A 21288-nucleotide genomic window follows, 5' to 3' on the forward strand; every position below is an offset into this window, starting at 1 on the left:
CTTATTCAAGTTATTGTATCTTTCATAAAAGAAGATGGATTATTATAAATTAGCGAGCTATTGTGCAGTGTGATTCCACGTGACGTCATCAGCTGAAGAGCCGCGACCATTGTCTTCCTCACCAGAGTCTACCAGCTCGATCCACTTAGGTACTCACTTCAGGTCATTCACGCATAACATAAGCCGATCTGAATCCATTTACAAGTTCCATGGATTTAAAGAAGACTCTAAAGGTCTGAAGTCCGAAGATGACTATTCTACCTGTAGTAGGTATACGTAAAAATGTGTCTATCTAGCTCGTGTATATAGATAACGTACATACTGGTAGTACTTAGGAGTATTTCGTATCTATCACAAGGTTAAGCATGGGTTCCCATTCGATTTTTATAGGGAACCGTTAAATATTCAAGACACAAGCATGTGTGTGGGGAGCGATGACGAATCTTGTCGTTCTCCTCTGCCACGGTGCGCCGCGCCAATGCTGTTAAATTATAAATGGCCATGTTGTAATATTTTGATAGTCGTGTTATTTCCTGAGGAAGGTGAGTATAATTTCCTCGACACAGTCCCATTACGTCTGCCTCAAGGTCGGAATTCGACTATTAAGTAAGCAATTAATAGTGTTGGGCTGTTGGCACTGCATACCTATTGGATCTTTTAAATAAAACGACCTATTCATGAGACGACCGAATGGCGTAGTGGTTAGTGACCTGACTACTGAGCCGATGGTCCCGGGTTCGATTCCCGGCTGGGGCAGATATTTGTTTAAACACAGATATTTGTTCTCGGGTCTTGGATGTGCCCGTATAATGGCAATAGGCCCGCCCCCTATTACATTGGGACTAACATAACACTCTGGCGAAAAGTGGGTGCAGCAATGCACCTCTGCCTACCCCGCAAGGGAGTACATTAGTACAAGGCGTGAGTGCGTGTTATTTTTTTTTTTTTTTTTTTCTATTCATGATTTTATTATGCTTAAATGACAGGTATAGTGCCACAATCTTATCTGTTCCGGTGGTCAAAATGTGCAACTAACGAGACGTCATTGTCAAACCTCATTTTATACTCTGTGCGTTATTTGAGTTGTCAATTTCTGCGAAGAGGCTGACGCTACGTTATTTAATTTGTTTTGTGATTTTCTGGGTGAAATAATGCCAAAAGCGCTGTAATGTGATAGAAGAAAAGTAGTACTATATATATTGGCTTTTATGCAGGAAGAATAACATATTCAGGCGCCTTAAATTTCGTTTGAAAAATTGGAAGAACGAGTTGCAGCGGCTACAGGTTAGTGTTGCCAAATATGACGAATAATTTTACCCATATACTCCATGTAATTTTATTAAAAATTTTCCCGAGAGCGGAGAGGCCCGTGCCCCAGCAGTGGGGACGGGATGGGTCGTGAATAGTCGTAATTCTCGTGATGAAAAGTATATCTTTATTTTTCTTTGATTACAGGTGTGAGGACATGAAATGATACTTTAAATCTTATGCAGTATACCAAGAAGAATTTCTCGCACCTGCAGCGATTTTAGACGAAATAATGATGATTTATGACATGTCATTGTTTTCCCAACCTATCAAGAGTTGGCTGAAAGAAATTGCTTTTTGGCAATTAGCCTTTGGAAGGAGACCCGTGCCCCAGCAGTGGGGACGTGATGGGTCGTGATGATGAATTAACCTTTGCACACTGTCTGAATTTATTTTAATTGTATGCTCTTGTTTCTATTTACTTTAAAAATGTTAAATAAAGTGTTCAAAAATAATAATTAATAGTTTTTTTTAAGTCGTATCTCGTTATTCCCACGACCCACATATATTACCTATACCATTGTAATCTAGATTTAATCTCCTATATCAGAACATAATCAGAACTAATTTTATTTCTGTTCGCCGTGGACAAATTTTCCATACAACAAACCTATATTTTGATTTATCTATACTTATGAATGTACCAAATTATAACAATAGGTAATAGCAGAAATGCATTGTCGTTTAAACCAGAAATAGGCAAAATTTAATCGATGGCATCACTGGATTCGATCACAGCGAAGTCGCCACCGGAACAGATAAGATTGTGGCACTATAGGTCATTATTTTAACCAATTACGTCATTTTAGAACCACCATACCAAGGTACATAATAGATATGGATGGAAAATCAGAACAGTCGAAAACATACTGATTAACTGAAAAACTTTCCTTGGATATTTTAATGAGCGGACCGTGTCAGTCATACTGGCCATACTAGCTACTAGTTAGATGATATAGTAAATACGTTAACATTATTGTTTCACATTTTCAGTCAGTAATGTTAGCATTCATATTTATAAGCTAGCTAAGTAGGCACGCACTTTTGGAACATTAAGAAGTTAACTACATAATAATATTGAAGTATATTCTGAAAACATACTTTCAGTCCTTTCAATTATCTTGTTTGATGTCCGGTATAGAAGTATAGATTAGTAGTAGGTACAGTGTGGATGTCGCATATACAATACTTGTAGTAAATCTCATAAAGAATAAGTACTGTACAACCCGCGCAAAGTTTCTAGACACCTGGGCCAAAAATCTACCCCACTCCCTCTTCCCCGCGCGAGGCCCCGCTCTCGTCCTTTTGTAGCGTTAGCATAAGAATTATCAGACGATTAACAATAAATATTTTTTATTGCATACTTTTTTGTTACTACTTTAACAAGTAGGTAACAACTTGAATACTTGAAATGAAAAAAAAATATGAAAAAATATTTATTTAAACTAAAGATTAACTATGAAAGTTACAAAAAATATAGGTTGTAGTTAGGGCATGCAATACCGCAATACCGGTATCCGTAATACCGGGATCCCGGACAAAATTCCCGCTTTTTTCAATACCGGTATTGAAAGTTAATACCGGTATTGAAGTAATACCGGAATCGGACTTTTTTAGGCTATAAATAAAGCGATTAAGATTTAGTTAGCCTTGTGTTCCTATATACTGTGAAAGCGCACTTGTTCCCAACCGTTTAATGCAGTTTTCGGCTGTTAGAAATCTACTGTTGACCATGCGTAAACCGACACCGAATGTAAAAAAAAAATTCTATATTTTAAACTCTAAATCTTAATTCTCGTAAAAATCTACAACAAAATACGAATATTATTGCATTTTCTTTTTTTATTTTGACGTATACGACCTTTAAATACAGTATATGCCATTTATTACAAGGAAGTCTAATACCGGTATTAATACCGGGATCCCGGTATTGAGTTTTAATACCGGAACTCAATACCGGTATTGAAAATTGTTCCGGTATTGCATGCCCTAGTTGTAGTGTTTGGTAAAAATTAAAAGGTGGCGATATAACAAGGACTACCACACTAGGCTAGGCCTGTGTCGTGGACAGCCAAGACTTATACGGGTGTTGCAAAAAGGGTTTACTAAGCCGAAACCTACAGAAACTTTGTTGGTCACGTGACTTTTTACTATGGAGAATGTTTTTTTGAAATTCTGATTTCAGTTTCGGGCTTTGATATACGTATTAGACATACGTTTTGGCTTAGTACACTCTTTTTGCAACACCTTGTATAAACAAATATTCCTACATTTTATTACAATATAACAAAAGTCAGGTAATGTATGTTTTTCGCATGCGGGTTTTTTGATAACCAGAATAATTTTAAATATCGGGGCGCTACATGTAAGTATATTATGTTTTTTTTCTTGCAACAATTTTCTTTATAATTAATATTATCAGTTAATTAAAACTGCGCAGTATGGCGAGGTTTATTATTTTTCCGAGCTTAATTGTAAAAATACTGATAGCAAAGAGGATGAAAATAAATATTTTTGGTAATATCAATATTACTTTTTTTGCACTGAGTACTAAATACAAATGTCATTTAACCCAGGTGTCTAGTTATTTCGCCCGCCTTGTAGTAGAGTCCAGCACCTGTAGCGGAGCATGACCGGCGCACGGTTCCCACGGTCCGCGCCCGCCGCCGCCGCCACCGCCGCCACCGCCGCCAGTACCTACACTGCTTGTTTACTCTTAGGTGATTTAAACATAGCTGTATGTATGTATCTAGTCCAGTACGTCGCTGAAGCGTCGCGAGACAGTCGCGGCCGGCGCCGGCGAGCGCGCACCGTGTCCGCGCGGCCCCGACCCGCAGCACGTGGATGCCTTGTTGACAGAGCTACATTAACGTAGTGACTAGTCACAGTAGTCGCACTGTGCCGGCAACACAGGGCCAGCGTAGCTGACGGCTGAAATGCGGGAAAACTTGTGAAAATGCCGAGAAAACCCCTTTGTGCTTGGATATTTGCGAACTATTTCAGTGATGAAACAGAAACTTCAGGCAGTGCCAGTGCCGTGTGCGTGAAGCAAAGTTGGACTTCTAAAGAGCTGTTTTTATAAATTGTGAGTTCAACAAAAGAGTGTTTGTGTAACTGAAATGATGATCGTGGTCACTTGCGCAAACATCAGTTATTTTAAAACGTAAAATTTAACATGTACCTAGGCAGATATGAGTAAAATTTATAATTAGATAGGCTTAGATAATATTTATGATAAGTAAGTACCTACTTATTGTTTATAAAAGCCCCAGAATGCCAGCATGCAGACATTTCATATAGCTGTAACTTCATGTACTTAGTTACTGAAAACAAGTACTTTCCTATTAAAGTCAATACTAATGTATATGATGACCATCGTCGTTAATTAATTACACATTGTTGTCAAGCTCACCAATTACCTACCACATAGAAATGATTAAACAACGGACATAACTATAACTCATTGTCCCTGTCCCTGTGTCACTTGGATGGCGTAATAAACTGAAGATGTAAGCAGTATGTAGATCATATGTATGTATGTTCGGCATTCTCTCCTCCACGCATTCCCACCAGCTATAAAATGATGAGACAATCCATGGACGCGACCACTCTAACCTTGCACTCGGGGTTTTGTAAAATAGTCCTTATTGATACGCACAGAAGGACCACAACAACATACTCCGTTTAATTTGTTCAGTGATACTGAAATAGAATAGTCGCGACTAAAATATAAAGTGACGGGCAATTTTTCTCCGCGTTTGATTGCAGCATCTGGCTTTTTAAAGAACACGAAAATATAAATATAATGGCATAACCACTATTAATACAGTTTGTCTGGATCTCAATAGCACTCTGGAGGACGGGGGGAGGGGAGGGGAGCAGCATGACGTCACCAGGCACGGGGGGCTGCCTCACGCCACATCACAGCGAGGATAGTCGTACACGATCATCATCATCAACAACGGGTGTTCCTTAGGACCGGCACCCTGTGAAATACATGAGACGAATGCCCACAGTTACAATTGCCCCCTTTCTATTGCACTGAAATTATTATTTTTCTTCTTGCGTAGCGCGTCGTCGTCAACAAACACTAGAGCTGAAAGGGTATTCCTCCTATTTTATGCCAGCGTTTCCAAATTGTAAATGCATTGCTGCGTGACGTCTGATCGTCGATGTACTTCAAACTCACATTGAAATGGTATGAATGGCCAGGAATACGGGAGCTTCACTATTGTTTGTTCCTAAAGGTCTTCGCACATTATAACAACTCACCGGCGACTCGACTTTATGCTTGACATTGATATTTAAGCCCTGTGTCATATGTTCAAGGTTTAATTTCAAAGAATGATTATAAAGTATGTAGTGTACAAAAAGTGGCCTACGCATCGTACACTAAGACCTGGTTTCTCATGATTCTGTTAGTTACAGTCTCAATAACGGATTTGCTGACGACGCGTTTAAGGATTATTACCCTTGTTAACTGGATGAGTCCCACGACGAAAATCTAACAGACCATTCATAAATCCAGCATTATGTGTATCATTCATTCATTTCCCTCACACTTCACTCAATATTCTGTCATATTCATTGAAATTTGTTGTCTATGTCTCTGTTATTTCAAACAACCTCAAACAACAAAACTTTTTGGTTTTGAGGTTGCCATGGTTACTATTTGTACCGAGATTGTTTTTTGACATCCGTCATTGAAAATAATATTATTACGCCATGCCCTTTGAAAAACAATACAACGAACAAGATGGAGTGTCAGTGCAAAAGAAACTTCTCGGGAAATAACATATAAATTTCTAAGTAAGGTCTTATTTTAAAATATTTTGTTAGAAGATTTTTCACTTAATTCAATAGTTCTCATTAAGTCATTAGGTTTAACTTCTTGAATCTACCTCTGTGGTCTAGTGGTAGAAGCTCAGCTTCATCACCCAGGGATCCCGGGTTCGATTTCCAGGTAGGGCCATCAATTTGTGTTTCTATATTGCGGTTCCAAGTTAGGTTAGGACATTAAATTTAAACTTTTATCTCGGTTTGACATTATATAAAACCCAGACAGTATTTCGCTTCATTTTTTATGTCTCACAACATCTAGTTTGTATATTGTTTATCAAAGCCTCTGTTCATTTTTCCATCTTGAATCTTGACAGAATGAGTGACAAGTAAACAACCCGTTGCCTGGTTACCGGTCTTAACCAAGCATGATATTTATATTTAGTATTTATCTATCTATGTATTTGTGTAGATATATCAGCTGTCCGACACCCATAACACAGGTTCTGCCTAGCTTGGGGTCGGATGGCCGTGTGTGAGATGTCCCCACATATTTATTTATTTATTTATTTATAAGTCTTAGCGGAACCCCACAGCAGCAATCAAGTTTATCACCCGATCAAGGGAGTTAACCCCGTGATTTTGCATGGTGGGACACTCACTAACCTTAACGGTCCAACATGTAACCAAACCGAGGTATTTTTAACCTAACCGAATGGTGTGAAATTAGGCCTAAAGCTCAACCCCGACACGTTTGTCACGCAATGACCACACGTCGTCCACGCAACGACCACACGTTGTCCACGCAACAACTATGCGTTTGCGACTGACGCAAATTCAACCGAAAACTGAGGTTAGACGAGTTGTCTGTTGAATATCCCATTCGTTGGCACCGCGTTGTCCACTCGTTGGAACCGCGTTGTCCACTAGTGACCATTGGGTGGATCAACTAGTTGACTACTCATCGAGAGTGTGAATAGAGTTGCTGCCGCGTTGGCGTGGAGTTGTTATAATGTGCGAAGACCTTTACGCAGTCTCCTCACCTATGTTACTTATGTTGATGGTAGTGTGTGTTGTGTTGCAGCGCCATGTCGTGGCCGCAGGTGTCGCGCGCGTGCGGGCTGCCGCTGCGCGCCGGCGCCGCGCTGCTGGCTGTAGTCGCCACGGTTAGTATGCACATAACATCATGCCCTATGACTCATCACCTTAGCCCTAAGTAACGCCATAGACAGGCAGACTGACAGGTGTCAATAGCGGCGCACGCGCAGCACCGAGCCGGGTCAGTGTCGCCCGCCGTGACGCAGGCGGCGTCATTCACCACTCTCACTACCTAGTCTAGCTGCTAGCTATACAGTCACTGAGTACGGAGGTAGAGCAGCCAATTAACATTCCGCGGCCACTGGCATGCGCCATTCAGGGCACATCGGCATCGACACAGATCATTAATGAAACACACTTTAGGTATCTATCATTATGTAAGTGTCTGTTGATGAACGCAAAGCAAATGGTCCGCGGCGCGGAGTGGCTAGCTCGAACAATGTGTCTCTACATAGCGCGAGCCTAATATATATTTAAATATAAGTTTGAAGCTTGTTTTAGATTTATTCTTCTTAGCATGGCGATGGGTGACAGGGTTAGCCATCGTGGTGAAGACGTTGTTCCCTCTATAGACTATAATTATTATGTCTCCATGTCTCCATGTAGCACCTGCTGAAAAAGCCTTTATATCTCTTGCATCTGTATACTAATGTCTCTATGTTGTATGTAGCGCCTGTAAACTAACGTCTTCACGTCTTTAGACTAGTTCCTCTATACAGGGTGTTGCAAAAAGGGTATACTAAGCCGAAACCTACATGTGCAGCATGGTATATCTAAGCCCGAAACTGAAATCAGAATTTTAAAATGCGAAAAAAAAACTCTATAGTTAAAAGTCACGTCACCAACAAAGTTTCTAGAGAAAATGTTTTTTTTATGCCACACATGTAGGTTTCGGCTTAGTTTACCCTTTTTGCAACACTCTGTATATGTAGGGTCTGTCTGTATCCTACTCTATGTACACCCCTCCCCCGCAGCTGGTGTCGCTGGGCGGCGCGGCGGCGGGCGGCGCGGCGCTGGGCGCGGCGCGGCTGCCCGAGGACAAGTTCCTGGCCATGTCGCTGCTCATGTTCTCCGCGCTGTCGCTGGCCAGCAACCTCGCCGTGCTGTACGGCATCTGGAGGGTGAGCGACACCGCTTATAGCACGTGTTCAAATGTATTCTATTCTCTGTGGGACCTGCACCTGGCTATCTCGAGTGGAACCTTAGTGCATATCCCCAAGGTCTAAACTGCCTCTCTAAGCTTGGAACATTTCCCACCACGCTGGTCCACTGCGGGTTGGTGGGTTCACATATCTAGATTTGCTAAATCTAGATTATGTAGGTTTGCTCACGATGTTTTCCTTCACCGTAAGAGTAATGGTATACATTGTACTAAAATTCAAAGAACTCATTGGTACATGTCAGCGCCGGGATTCGAACCCGCATCTCTGGCGTGAGAAGCGGGCGCTTACCCCATAGAGAAAAAATAAACAATTGTGAAAAGAGTGGCATCTCGAGGAGTTTTTTGTCATACTCTATACGTCATACTGAACAGCGCCACGCCATCTCTTTATATTTCTCAGCCTCATTGTACACACATACAGGGTGCCCTGTTGGGACACCCTGTATATATATAGATATTGTTATCACAAGTTAATAGCCGGATCTCCACCAAACGATCCAATGCGATCCGATCGCCCGATCCAAGAAGTTTAGTATGTAAGATTTCTTGGATCGCGCGATCGGATCGCGTTGGATCGTCTGGTGGGGATCCGGCTATTAACTTCAATCTATAAAGATATAAGACATATTTGCCTTAACGTAGTTACACCACACAACAGTTATTACATTTATTAGCTGAATGTAAGTTCAATCTATTTATGTACCTACCTACATGCAACAATAAATAAAAATCAAATTATTATATAAATTATTTATTACCTCGCATATAACAATGTTTCAGTTCAGTTTTGTTCATGTCACTTGTAAAATAATATGCGAGTGGGTGTGTGTATTCCTTTTTTATTCCTTTCACCATGAAAACCACTTCATGTTTTGCTAGTTTATGTTTCCCAAGAGAAGCAAATCTTGTCACTTGTGGTGATAAAGTCATTTCGTCCAATAGTGCATCATTTATCCTCGCGGGGCAAATCAGTTTGGTACACATAGTATTTTAATCTTCAGCGGATATGAAGATGTCGATCGCTCTTTGCCAGTGCCGCCATTTCAGCTCGGTTCCCGTGGAACCACATGGAACCTGGATCCATATGGAATGTGTCAGGTCACAAGAATTTCATAAAAACACTTTTTGCGGATAAAGATGCTTTTTCTTAACACACCATGTTTATTTTTATTTGTAGGTATATAAAATTTATAAATAACGATAAGTATACCGAGAGTATAGGCTTTTATTACAAAAATGTTATTTGCGAGACATTTTTTTTTTTTTTTTTTTTTTAAAGATTTTATTATCACTCCACAGACTTTATGTCCGTGCCTTTTTGAGAGATCAATATATTGTGAGAGTTTGGTTGTTTTTTGTCTTCATCTTTTAACTACTCACTACTCAATGTGGAAGCTTATAATATATATATTTTATTTTTTATATATATATATACCTATATATTATTAATAAATTTTTTTTTTTTTTTTTTGCACTCCTGGAGGAAAATCTACACAGACACCTGGGAAGGGGACCCAGGTAGTGTCGGCCTTTAACCGACTAAAAACCCCCAGTTGTGCATTTCTTGTTTTTTTTTTTTTTTTTTCTTTGTTTCACACAGTCACACTTACAATTATAATGGCAACAAACATTTGAAGGGTAGGGCCAGTGTCAGCTGTCTTCAGAGAACTTAACAGACGCCTGTCAGTGGCCACACACTCCTTTTGTCATCGCTGTTGTTTTGCCTGGTGTTAATGTGTGACAGTGTTCTTAAAACTATCTTAATTTTATTGGTTAGTTCTTATACAGATAATATTAATTCATGATATACTATACAATACCTACATATCAAAACTATACAATACATGCTATATACTATACATAACAAAACTATAAAATACATGCAATACGGTTTGGCCGTCAATATAAAATTAAAATCAAAATTCTCCTATTCCGCTCCATTTTGCGTTGCCAAAAGCCTTGATTGCTGGGCAACGACCTCTTTGTCCCGATTTTTAGGGTTCCGTAGCCAAAATGGCAAAAACGGAACCCTTATAGTTTCGTCATGTCCGTCTGTCCGTCTGTCCGTCTGTCCGTCTGTCACAGCCGATTTACTCGGAAACTATAAGTACTACAGTAATGAAATTTGATGGGAATATGTGTTGTATGAACCGCTACAAAAATATGACACTAAATAGTAAAAAAAAGAATTGGGGGTGGGGCCCCCCATACATGTAACTGAGGGATGAAATTTTTTTTTTCGATGTACATACCCGTGTGGGGTATCAATGGAAAGGTCTTTTAAAATGATATAAAGTTTTCTAAAAAACATTTTTCTTAAAGTGAACGGTTTTTGAGATATCAGCTCTCAAAGTCGTAAAAAGTATGTCCCCCCCCCTCTATTTTTATAACTACGGGGTATAAAATTCTAAAAAAAATAGAGGTGATGCATGCTAATTAACTCTTTCAACGATTTTTGGTTTGATCAAAGTATCTCTTATAGTTTTTGAGATAGGTTGATTTAACTGTAATTGCTGCTACGGAACCCTTTGTGCGCGAGCCCGACTCGCACTTGGCCGGTTTTTATTTATTGCCATCTTTAGGTTGTACTCGAGGATCCGTTTCTTCGGTGCTGTTATTGCCGTTTTAGCGAGGTTGCCGATAGCGTCCTCGGTGTCATCCGCATAGTAGGTGCAGGCGGAGGTGTGCCTCGACAGCGCCACTACTGCGTGAGGTATGCTATCGTGCAACTTTATTTTATCTTTTGTTTTTATGATAATGACGGATTTGTACGTCAATCCCTGTGCTTCGTGTATGGTTAAGACGCGTGATCCCGTTCCTTCTCCAAACCCTTGGCTGGTCAGGGTCTCTTTTTCTTCCTGTGTATGCGTCAGGAATAGAGTGTTGGTTTGGGATTTTGGAATTGCTGCGTCTGTAAACCTTTTCAGCTGCAGGGATTGGATACGCGTTGTGGCTGCGTATATGCCTGAGTATACTTCTCTTAGGGCGTATGCAACATCCATGGGGTTTCTGTATGAGCACAACAGCTCCTGGGTGATGTTTGCTACCAGTGTTGGGCGACTGTACCTTAGTTCGAATAGGTTCTCTCTGTCTATGTACGGTAGCTGGTTGATGTCTCCGATTAGAGCAATATCACTGGCACGGGACAGGTGGCATTTGCGAGACATTGTAAGACAACTGACACTGACACGCAATTTCTTCATAATAGCCATAGATCATGACAATGTTAACATTCAAATACTACTTATCTATGTGTCTTGTTATTGTTCTAGGGTCTTGTTCATAACGCCATCTTACATCTTTTTTGGTAATAAGAGTAATATAAAGAGATGGCACTACCTTCTACTAAAAGTTCAGCCATTAAGGCACTGAGCCCCCCCTGGCTTACCCGACTGAGCTACCACCGCTCCTGCTCCGTGTACAAATGTATGTCTATATCATTGCTAATAACCTGTGTGTCTGTGTCTGTGCAGCGGCGCGAGGGCTGCGTGCAGTTCGCGCAGCTGTTCAACTCGCTGTTCATGGTGTTCCTGTTCCTGGTGGGCGCGGTGAGCTGGCTGCTGTCGCCCGCGCTGGCGCCGCGCCTGCGCCCCGCGCCGCCCGCCGCGCTCGCGCTGCTGGCGCTGCTCTGTGCTGCAGGTACACACCCACACGCACTGACACTGTTACTACTACATCAAGTATACCAGTGTAGCGAGCACCGGATTCGATACTATTTTCGAATCTACACGAAGGGTCACTTTTACCAAACGCTAAATGTATTTAAATCAAATATTAAATACATTTTGTACTAACTGACAGACGTTTGACAGGCTACTAAATACGTTTAGCGTTTGGTGAAATTGCACCTAACATATGGAAAAAACAAATGTCACTTTTGGAACTAGCTTTGCCTTACATTTTGACAGTGACAGTTGACGATACGCAACGTAAACGGAGGTTTCGAATCCTATGCTCGCGTCTCAGTGCAGCGAGCATAGGATTCGATACTATTGTCGAATCTACACTAACGGTCACTTTTACCAAACGCTAAACGTATTTAAATCAAATTTTAAATACATTTTGTACTAACTGACAGACGTATGACAGGCTACTAAACACGTTTAGCGTTTGGTGAAATTCCACCTAACATATGGAAAAAACAAGTGTCACTTTTGGAACTAACTTTGCCTTACATTTTGACAGTGACAGTTGACGATACGCAACGTTAACGGAGGATCGAAACTTGTGCTCACGACTCAGAATACCAATAGACTAGAGTCACCGCTGCGCTGGCAGAGGAAGTACGATAAAATCAATGGCATTGTTCGGGCTGGTGATACGGTCAAGCCCTAAGGATGTCAGATGTGGGTGCAAAAGGTTGTCAAATAAGAACGAACTGATAGGTTCAATGGTCTATAATGCACAAAAAACTTAAATGTATAAAATACTTACAATCATTGACATATATATATATTACTAGCGTAAGGACAGGGCCTCCCACTCAAAAAAATGGCACCCGCGCGTTGGCCCTAAAATCGTAATTTTGGGGCCGACGCTCCTCAGTCGACAGTTGTCTGTGGCCGAGAGATGGTCTTGTGAATCTTGTGATAAATATGTAGTTGTGTTGTGAAAGGCTGCAAAAACCATTATACGAAGGTCAAAAAGAAACATCGAATATCGTATCATCGGTAATTACCATTAAATTAAGTAATAAACACATTATAAAGTGATAATTATTTTACTACCAAAGTCTACGATGGCCGCGCGCTGTAACCTTGTGCGGACGTCATTTTTTGTTGACTATCCTCCGAAAACATTTTCTTGTTGCACACACTTACGTTTTGGAGCGTGATTTTTAGTCCATTTGTACGGGACGCTCTACAGGTCTACAGCCCAAAACAGTTTTAATTTTAGTAGTTGGATTTGTCTTAAATTATTGATATGGCGCCTGCAAATAATAAAACAATGTCCGGGATGGTAAATTATTAACGCACGTACAAGGTTACGTCGTCAAGATAGTTGCTAGGCACTGACATAGTTCAAACTAATTATGACAGATAACAGTTATTTTGCTTGTATGAAGAAGGTTTGAGTAAAATGTTCTGAAGGGCCTATCCTTCCTTTTGAAATCATTGCTTACAATGATGTCTAGAAATCAACCAAATTACCCAAATTGAGGGCGATTAAATAATATATCCTCCAGTTACAACTTACAAGAAACGATCCTTCTTGACCATGTAGCTAAATCTGAAGACTCTGAATACGCCGTAAAATATCACATACAATGATTTCAAAAGGAAGGATAGGCCCTTCAGAACATTTTACTCAAACCTTCTTCATACAAGCAAAATAACTGTTATCTGTCATAATTTGTTTGAACTATGTCAGTGCCTAGCAACTATCTTGACGACGTAACCTTGTACGTGCGTTAATAATTTACCATCCCGGACATTGTTTTATTATGTAGTCTGAGCCTATCTGAAACCTAGTTAAACATTGTGAGATTTGGCGTTTCGACTTTATCCGTGTTCGGCATCATAAGGGTCACAGTGACAGTTAAATAAAGTCCATTTTTCTCTCCACCTTTAATTTGCAAGGTGCGGGTGCCTATATAAATAGAGTGAGTCACCCGCGCGCCTCAGTTGGTTTTTGATTTTTGAAGTGATCACTTCGGCAAAATGGCTACATGTAGCCACGGTTCTCGTCGGCTTCGCTCCGACGGTGAATAATTTATTTTGAATATGCGGAGTCCTTGTTGCTGGGAGCTGCTGCAGCGTGATGCGGAGCAGGCGGCGCGGGGCGCGGCCGCCGCGACACGTGGCGTCGGGGAGCGGGACCCGTGCTGAGGATTTCGCGGCAAAGGTTTGAGCTGTGGAGCCGTGAGTAAATTGCTATTAATTACTGCTTTTTAAAGCTCGGCCACTGATGGTCATAATGCTCCAGCGCTTGGGATTTTAACCCACGCAGGATCCGATTCAATATTTCGGTCCTAATAGTGGCGCTCTAGCTAGATACTTACATTATTACCACATTAAGCAAAGAATGTCTTATAATTTTATACAGGAGAAAATAATATTTTTTCTTTTTCTACCCTCAATTTCTAATATTTTTAGAAAACAGTTAATAAAACCTTTGCTATTACAATAATGCACTTGCTTGTAGCTTATGCGAGGCTTTACAAACAAGAATTAGAGTAGCCAAGATAAATCGATATAAGGTACTTTGAGGTTCTTTCCAGGACCCTCATAGGATTTATTACAGGAAGCGTGGCTTCGAGTTTCAGTAAGTTGGGACATTGTGGCATGTGTGACAACAACTTTCGTAAGTAATGTGATCCGCCGGTACCTACCCGCTGAGGGTAGGCAGGCCGATTCGGTGAATCTGAATTATCGTGTAACCTGCTGCACCTAGCCCAGTGCTCCTGCGCTGGCCGCCGTTTCGTGCAACCTGCATCGCAGCGTACACCCGGTCCTGGCTCTGGCCACCGGTTTGTGCTACCTGCACCGCTGCATATACCCGGCCATGCGCTCCGGCCCTGGCCGCTGTTTTGTCCCACCTGCATCGCTGCACACACCTGACACTCCTGCTCTGGCTGCCAGATCCAAACACCCCCTGTCTGGGAAGAGATCTTATGCTCAGCGGTACCGCCTGCGCTGGCGCTAGCACGGTAGCCACCAGTGTCGGTGACTCCTTTAGAGGTTATCGGGTAACGTGCACTATTCATAAGTGCTTTTGGCATATGCGGACGAACGTTTACTGCCAAGGTTGGTCATGTTAACCACACAGGTATGCCACCAACGAAGCCTGAGTAACCATCGGCAGTCGCCGTAGCTGCATCGGCATGGATATCAACAAATTGGGTAACGAGCACCGCTAGCACTTCAATTTGATGCCTCCGCTGAGGTAGGGTATTCTGTTAAAGCAGCTTTCTTCTGAACTGCCCAACGTGACCTTGAAACTGCTCCGGGGGATATGACTACAAACAATTTTTTATTTCGATGTCTCTGCTGAAGAAACTGTCTAGTCAACGCAGCTTTTGTCCTAAACTGCCCAACGATAATTGGAATGCTTATGGGAATTGTGACTCACGGTAAGTACAGGAGGGTTACTCTATACTGATGAGAAACGAACGAACGAGATCTGTCGTGCAATCGGCACGTTTAATACATGCAATGAGATAGTCGCGGCTCTGAAAGTTCGTTTTTCTTCATATAAAGTGACCCCCCAGACACTATATTTAAGTGTCATAAGTCATAACACATCGGCCGATTCCAGCTTCGAGTCTTTTCTTTTCCCGGCTGTGAGGAAGGTGAATTCCACCGGCAAGTGGTCAACCCGAAAGCACTGAGCTAATTCGTGATTTCGTGAAAGTCGCTGTTGCTATAACATACCGCTTTACAAGTTACCGAATTTATAATGATCCTACTGTTGGTTGATTATGATCGAGGTTAGCCTGGTCTCGCTTTTAAATGCCCGTAGCGGAGTGTCATCGCGGTTTGTGGGTGGCACCATATTTGCTGACCTAAGGGTCAGCATGGTGGGACACAAGTGTCCCAGTGGGTATCCTAGCTCTTGTTGAAAAATGTGTAAATATGCGTGAACCTTCCACGCGGCAGCTGTTTACTAGTTCAACACCTTATAACACTCTCTTAAAGCTACTCATTAGCAATGCGTAAGGAATAAATCGAGTGACGTGCTCTCGAATGAGACGACTACCTTTTGGTAAAATTATAACTTTCACAGCTCTGGAAATATGCATACTGTGTATCACATCACTAGACGTAGTCTAGCCATAGCCCTACTCAAAGTACCGGGCTAGATAATAAACAATGGCAGTCGTCATAAAATTTCAAAAGTCATCAATTGGAGATCAATTTAAAGGGCGAAAGCCTTATTCATGCACAAACAACTTATCTAATGAAGATGTAGTTATTTTTAATTTGATTCTGGCTTTAAAAGTTTCATAATTATTTTTCAACACTGTATCTCTGCTGAAACTACCTAGAATGACTGGTGAAAATTAGTGATGGGCCGAATGTGGTTTGAACCGAAGTTCGGCTTCGGCCGAACATTCGGTAAAAATTAAAAGTTCGGCCGAACTTCGGCCGAATATTCGGTTGAATTTGTTGCTTTTATAATTCTATTACACAGGTTGGAATTTATTCAGTGAAGCTCCCGAAGGCAGGGAGATGTACCCGAAATACTGAACCACTTCATAAATTGTCGATGAAATGCCGAAAAAATAATACAGCCATTCTATAAACTTTTTGTTTGTTAATCACGTACACGGACTGGTCCATCGATTTAAAGTCGTTCAGCATGCTATGGAGAGAGCTATGCTAAGTTTCTCTGATGGATCGTTTCAGAAATGAGGTTATCCATCACTCCATCAGAGGACTAAGGTTACCGACATAGCTGTCATAATAATATGTAAGCTGAAGTGGCTGTGGGCTCGTCATATCTGCCGATGAACCGATAACCGCCTATGTCCAGCAGTGGATGATTATTGGCTGATGATGATGATAAATCACGTACTTACAGTCTAGTCCAACTATAAAGTCATTAAAATAAAGAGTGTGATTTGCAAAAACTTTTTTATAACTGTCAGATATTTATTTACGTTTACATACTTTTCAAAAATAAAATACCAATTGATGATGGCTTTTTAAATATACACCCCTAGATTCATGTAGCTTTTTGACACTTTACAATAGGTTTAAAATAATTGACGTTGTGTTATACGAATGTCAACTTTTTGACGTGTATTTCAAAGTCAATTTTAACTTTGTTGTACATATACGGTCTATGAATTTCAGGGACAGTCTTTAACAATTAGTTAAGATCCACTTCCGTTTTCAGGACTTTATAGTTGGCCTGTAAGTATTTAACTTTACTATGAAACAGCTGTTTTTTCGCGATTTCAAAACGGTTAAAGTGCCCAAGCATTACACATTACGTAGTTTAGAGGTACACTCACCCTCCAAAAAAACGTCGCTGACTAAATTTCACTCTGTACTTATTTCATATAAAATTCTAGAAATAAGTGTGCCGAATGTTCGGCATTTTAACCGAATTTCGGCCGAATACCGAAGTTCGGTTAAACCTGCCGAAGTTCGGTTGAACCGAATGTCTACCGAATTTCGGCCCATCTCTAGTGAAAATGCAGATGTGCCGTTTTCACGATTCCATTTTTGAATAATATGGACCTTTCAGTTAGTTACGTAACTAATTAACAAGTAAAAATTTACTTATGTTATGCTCGTACCCGCATCTGATCTAGGAGCTGTCTGGCCCTTAGCTGATGGCTAGGACTCTTACTTCTACCAAGCTAGTACAGAGTTATATCCGGGCAGCGCCGACGTGGTAGCGCTGATTGATTAGAGTTTGCTGAAAACTTTCTAAATAATAATTAGTACCTAATAACTCTTCGCAATTCTTACAAAATAATAAAGCAATAAGTACCTACCAGAGTACCTAATTATTTTTCGTGCAGTAGCTGAAGTAGGTAACCTTTCTTAGCTGGACAACAACAACAGACATTTTTGTCTAATATAATGTCGTAGTTATTCGCTGTTCCACTGTCATATAGGTGTCTCAGGACTTTTTCTTGAGTATAACTAACTACCTAAGTTTACCTATAGAAGCAGGCTAGCTGCTGTTGACGAACTGTCAGAAGTCTGATTGACCAGTCAGGCTCGAGGTGGCTTGTCCAACTGTCCATGTTCCCGCCACCATGCTTTTTGCTTCCACAGATTAGAGTCTATGTTGGCTGTCGTTGCATCAGGTACAACTAGCATCTTTACGTACCATCTTTATTAAATTGAGTTATTTAATTTTGTTTTGTCTTGGTTGACTTAGTTAATGGTTTTAAAATCGAACCGACCAGAAAGCTTTGTGTATTTTATACTTGACACTTCAACATTCGTAACCTACAACAATGTAAGTACGTACCTACGTACGTATGAAGTTGCAGCAAGGCGAAGCCTAGATTAAAGTTTTGACCGGGACGTGACCTTAGTGTTGACGAACATAAATGTGACCTAGTTAATGTTAAAACTTAACATTTTACCCATCCTGGTGGTATGACTGATAATTTACTTACTTACCCAATTAAGACATTTCAGCCGGGTTACGTTTATCAACAATTATAGTTGTGTTAATCAATCTTTATTTGTTGTCAACTACCAAGGAATGCTACCAGAGCTGATAATATTATTCCACAGAATTATACAGGATTTTAGTAGCCATCAAAAACTGTGGCAAAGGCTTATAAAATAACATTCTTTCCTAGTAGGACAGCACAGGAACTCGTAGACCGCCGAGTTAGTTAAAATACAAAATTTGACTGTGTGTTGCTAGTCAATCTAGAATATGTCTCACCAGGCACCTACATCATAAAAAAAAAAACTACATTTTGAAAAACTGAATAGTTATCCGCCAGTCTTCATCTGATCTTGTACAGTAGCTGATGAGGCCGAGATAGTTATTAATTATCTTCCATTCAAGTAGCACGCCTAGTTCCAAGGACAAATTTTAAACCTTTTCGTGACTAGATGCCGCGCCTGGTGTTGCAGGCCGTGTACGGGGCTGACTTAAACCAGGTTTACGAGGCTCCAGGGTCGGCCGTTGCATTTCTGAGGTCAGTCCAGAATTATTAAATAACCATATTCCTAGTCAGCGTGTGCTGGCCTGAGCCCCAGCGGCCTGGACCGATATGCTACATTTTACAGATTTTAAATATTGTTGCAAAGTATTTCACTGGTTGCATTCAAACGGCTAGTGTATTTTTGAAATATTCCCTTGGCAATAACAAGATTTTGATTAATAATTATATAAGTATTGCTTTTGAAGTGGCCCTGTGTGTATCCATATGTATAAATACCTATATAGGTACCTTCCATAACTTCTGGTAAGTCAGGAATAAAAATGGAGTACTTTAAGTCTTATCCAAACTAATGATGTTATAGTGCACACAACACAATCATGTCTACTTATACTTTTCTATTTAGTATACTATTACCCGGAGATCTATGCATTATGAATTTATAGATTCAACTATTTATCTACTGATATACTCATCAGTAGCTTATGGGTCACAGTTGGTTTTCTCTCCACCATGCGATAATAAACACATCTCACAATGTTTAACTAGGTTTCAGATAGGCTCAGACTACATAATAGACGCATTTTTCCTGAAATAAAAATGACATATTATGTATCTAGCCTATCTGAAACCTAGTCATTTCTGCATGGTGATATTACAACTGAGGCGCGCGGGCGACTCACTCTATTTATATAGGCACCCGCACCTTGCAAATTAAAGGTGGAGAGAAAAATGGACTTTATTTAACTGTCACTGTGACCCTTATGATGCCGAACACGGAGAAAGTCGAAACGCCAAATCTCACAATGTTTAACTAGGTTTCAGATAGGCTAGATACATAATATGTCATTTTTATTTCAGGAAAAATGCGTCTATTATTTGCAGGCGCCATATCAATAATTTAAGACAAATCCAACTACTAAAATTAAAACTGTTTTGGGCTGTAGACCTGTAGAGCGTCCCGTACAAATGGACTAAAAATCACGCTCCAAAACGTAAGTGTGTGCAACAAGAAAATGTTCTCGGAGGATAGTCAACAAAAAATGACGTCCGCACAAGGTAACAGCGCGCGGCCATTGTAGACTTTGGTGGTAAAATAATTATCACTTTATAATGTGTTTATTACTTAATTTAATGGTAATTACCGATGATACGATATTCGATGTTTCTTTTTGACCTTCGTATAATGGTTTTTGCAGCCTTTCACAACACAACTACATATTTATCACAAGATTCACAAGACCATCTCTCGGCCACAGACAACTGTCGACTGAGGAGCGTTGGCCCTAAAATTACGATTTTAGGGCCAACGCGCGGGTGCCATTTTTTTGAGTGGGAGGCCCTGTCCTTACGCTAGTAATATATATGTCAATGATCACATAGGTACCTAACTATACCTAAATTATATAGTAACCATGTTTGTGTGTAAATTTCAGCGTTCTGCTTCTACTACCTGCTGGTGGTGAACAGCATGTACCGCCGCATGAAGGCCGACAGCGACACCATCGTGCCCGCGTGACGACACCGCACCGAGTGACGACAAGGACACCTGCGTGACGACACTGTCCCCCGTGACGACACTGTCTCCCGTGACGAGACTGCCTGCGGTGACGAAACTGACGCCTGCGTGACGCCATATCCCTCCGTAACCACACTGCCTCAAGTGGCGACACTGACACCTATGTTACGTCTCAGACACCTGCGTGCGTTATGTCTGAGACACCCGGGGTGCGTCTCATGCCCCTGCATGACGCTTCAGACACCTGCGCGACGTCTTGGACATCTAAGTGACGTCATACTCCCACATGCCGTCTCTGACCACACGGCCCCGCGTGACGTGTTGTATGTAAGAACGAACGTGAGGGAGTAAAAAAAAATGTGAAAATGTTCGCTCACAAACCATGACTGTATGCTTGCTTGAAAGCTTGCCCCTGAGCCAATAAGTTGAGAGGATTAAAAAGAATAGCAAGTTTATCAGAAGGCCTAGAACGGGGCGCAAGACTTGTCCCATCTTGACATGCGCCCTGTGCTAGACCGTCAGGTGCAGGCAGACTAGGTGCTCCCAGCAAAGTATAAAATAATGTGAAAATTACAGTGATTGTAGATAAATTAGTTACTGTGATTTAGAAAAAAATATAAACTAACTGCTTTATAAATAAAATATATTCAAGTAAAAACTGATTTTTATTGCTATTCCTACATAAAGCTATTTTATCAAAATGTAGTTGTATAACTATACTTATAGGTACCTAGCTAGTTACCTACCGCATTATACTTACATTAAAATAATTTATTTAATATTAGGTTTATGCTTATACCTATGTCTAGGGGCCTCCATCCTACCTAGGTAGACATA

The 21288-nt window shown here is 40.8% G+C and overlaps 1 protein-coding gene across 1 annotated transcript; it reads left to right on the forward strand.

Annotated features, from left to right (window-relative positions):
- The first annotated feature begins 4051 nt into the window (after nucleotides 1–4051).
- On the forward strand, nucleotides 4052–21109 carry LOC119692687. Its single transcript, XM_038114050.2, has 5 exons — nucleotides 4052–4393; nucleotides 7172–7253; nucleotides 8160–8306; nucleotides 11821–11986; nucleotides 20369–21109. Exons 2-5 carry the CDS (start codon nucleotides 7176–7178, stop codon nucleotides 20449–20451), a joined length of 474 nt encoding a protein of 157 aa, XP_037969978.2. The 5' UTR covers nucleotides 4052–4393; nucleotides 7172–7175; the 3' UTR covers nucleotides 20452–21109.
- The last annotated feature ends 179 nt before the right edge of the window (nucleotides 21110–21288 follow it).

Source organism: Plutella xylostella, chromosome 18 (assembly GCF_932276165.1).
Source record: "Plutella xylostella chromosome 18, ilPluXylo3.1, whole genome shotgun sequence".
NCBI classification, from domain to species: domain Eukaryota; kingdom Metazoa; phylum Arthropoda; class Insecta; order Lepidoptera; family Plutellidae; genus Plutella; species Plutella xylostella.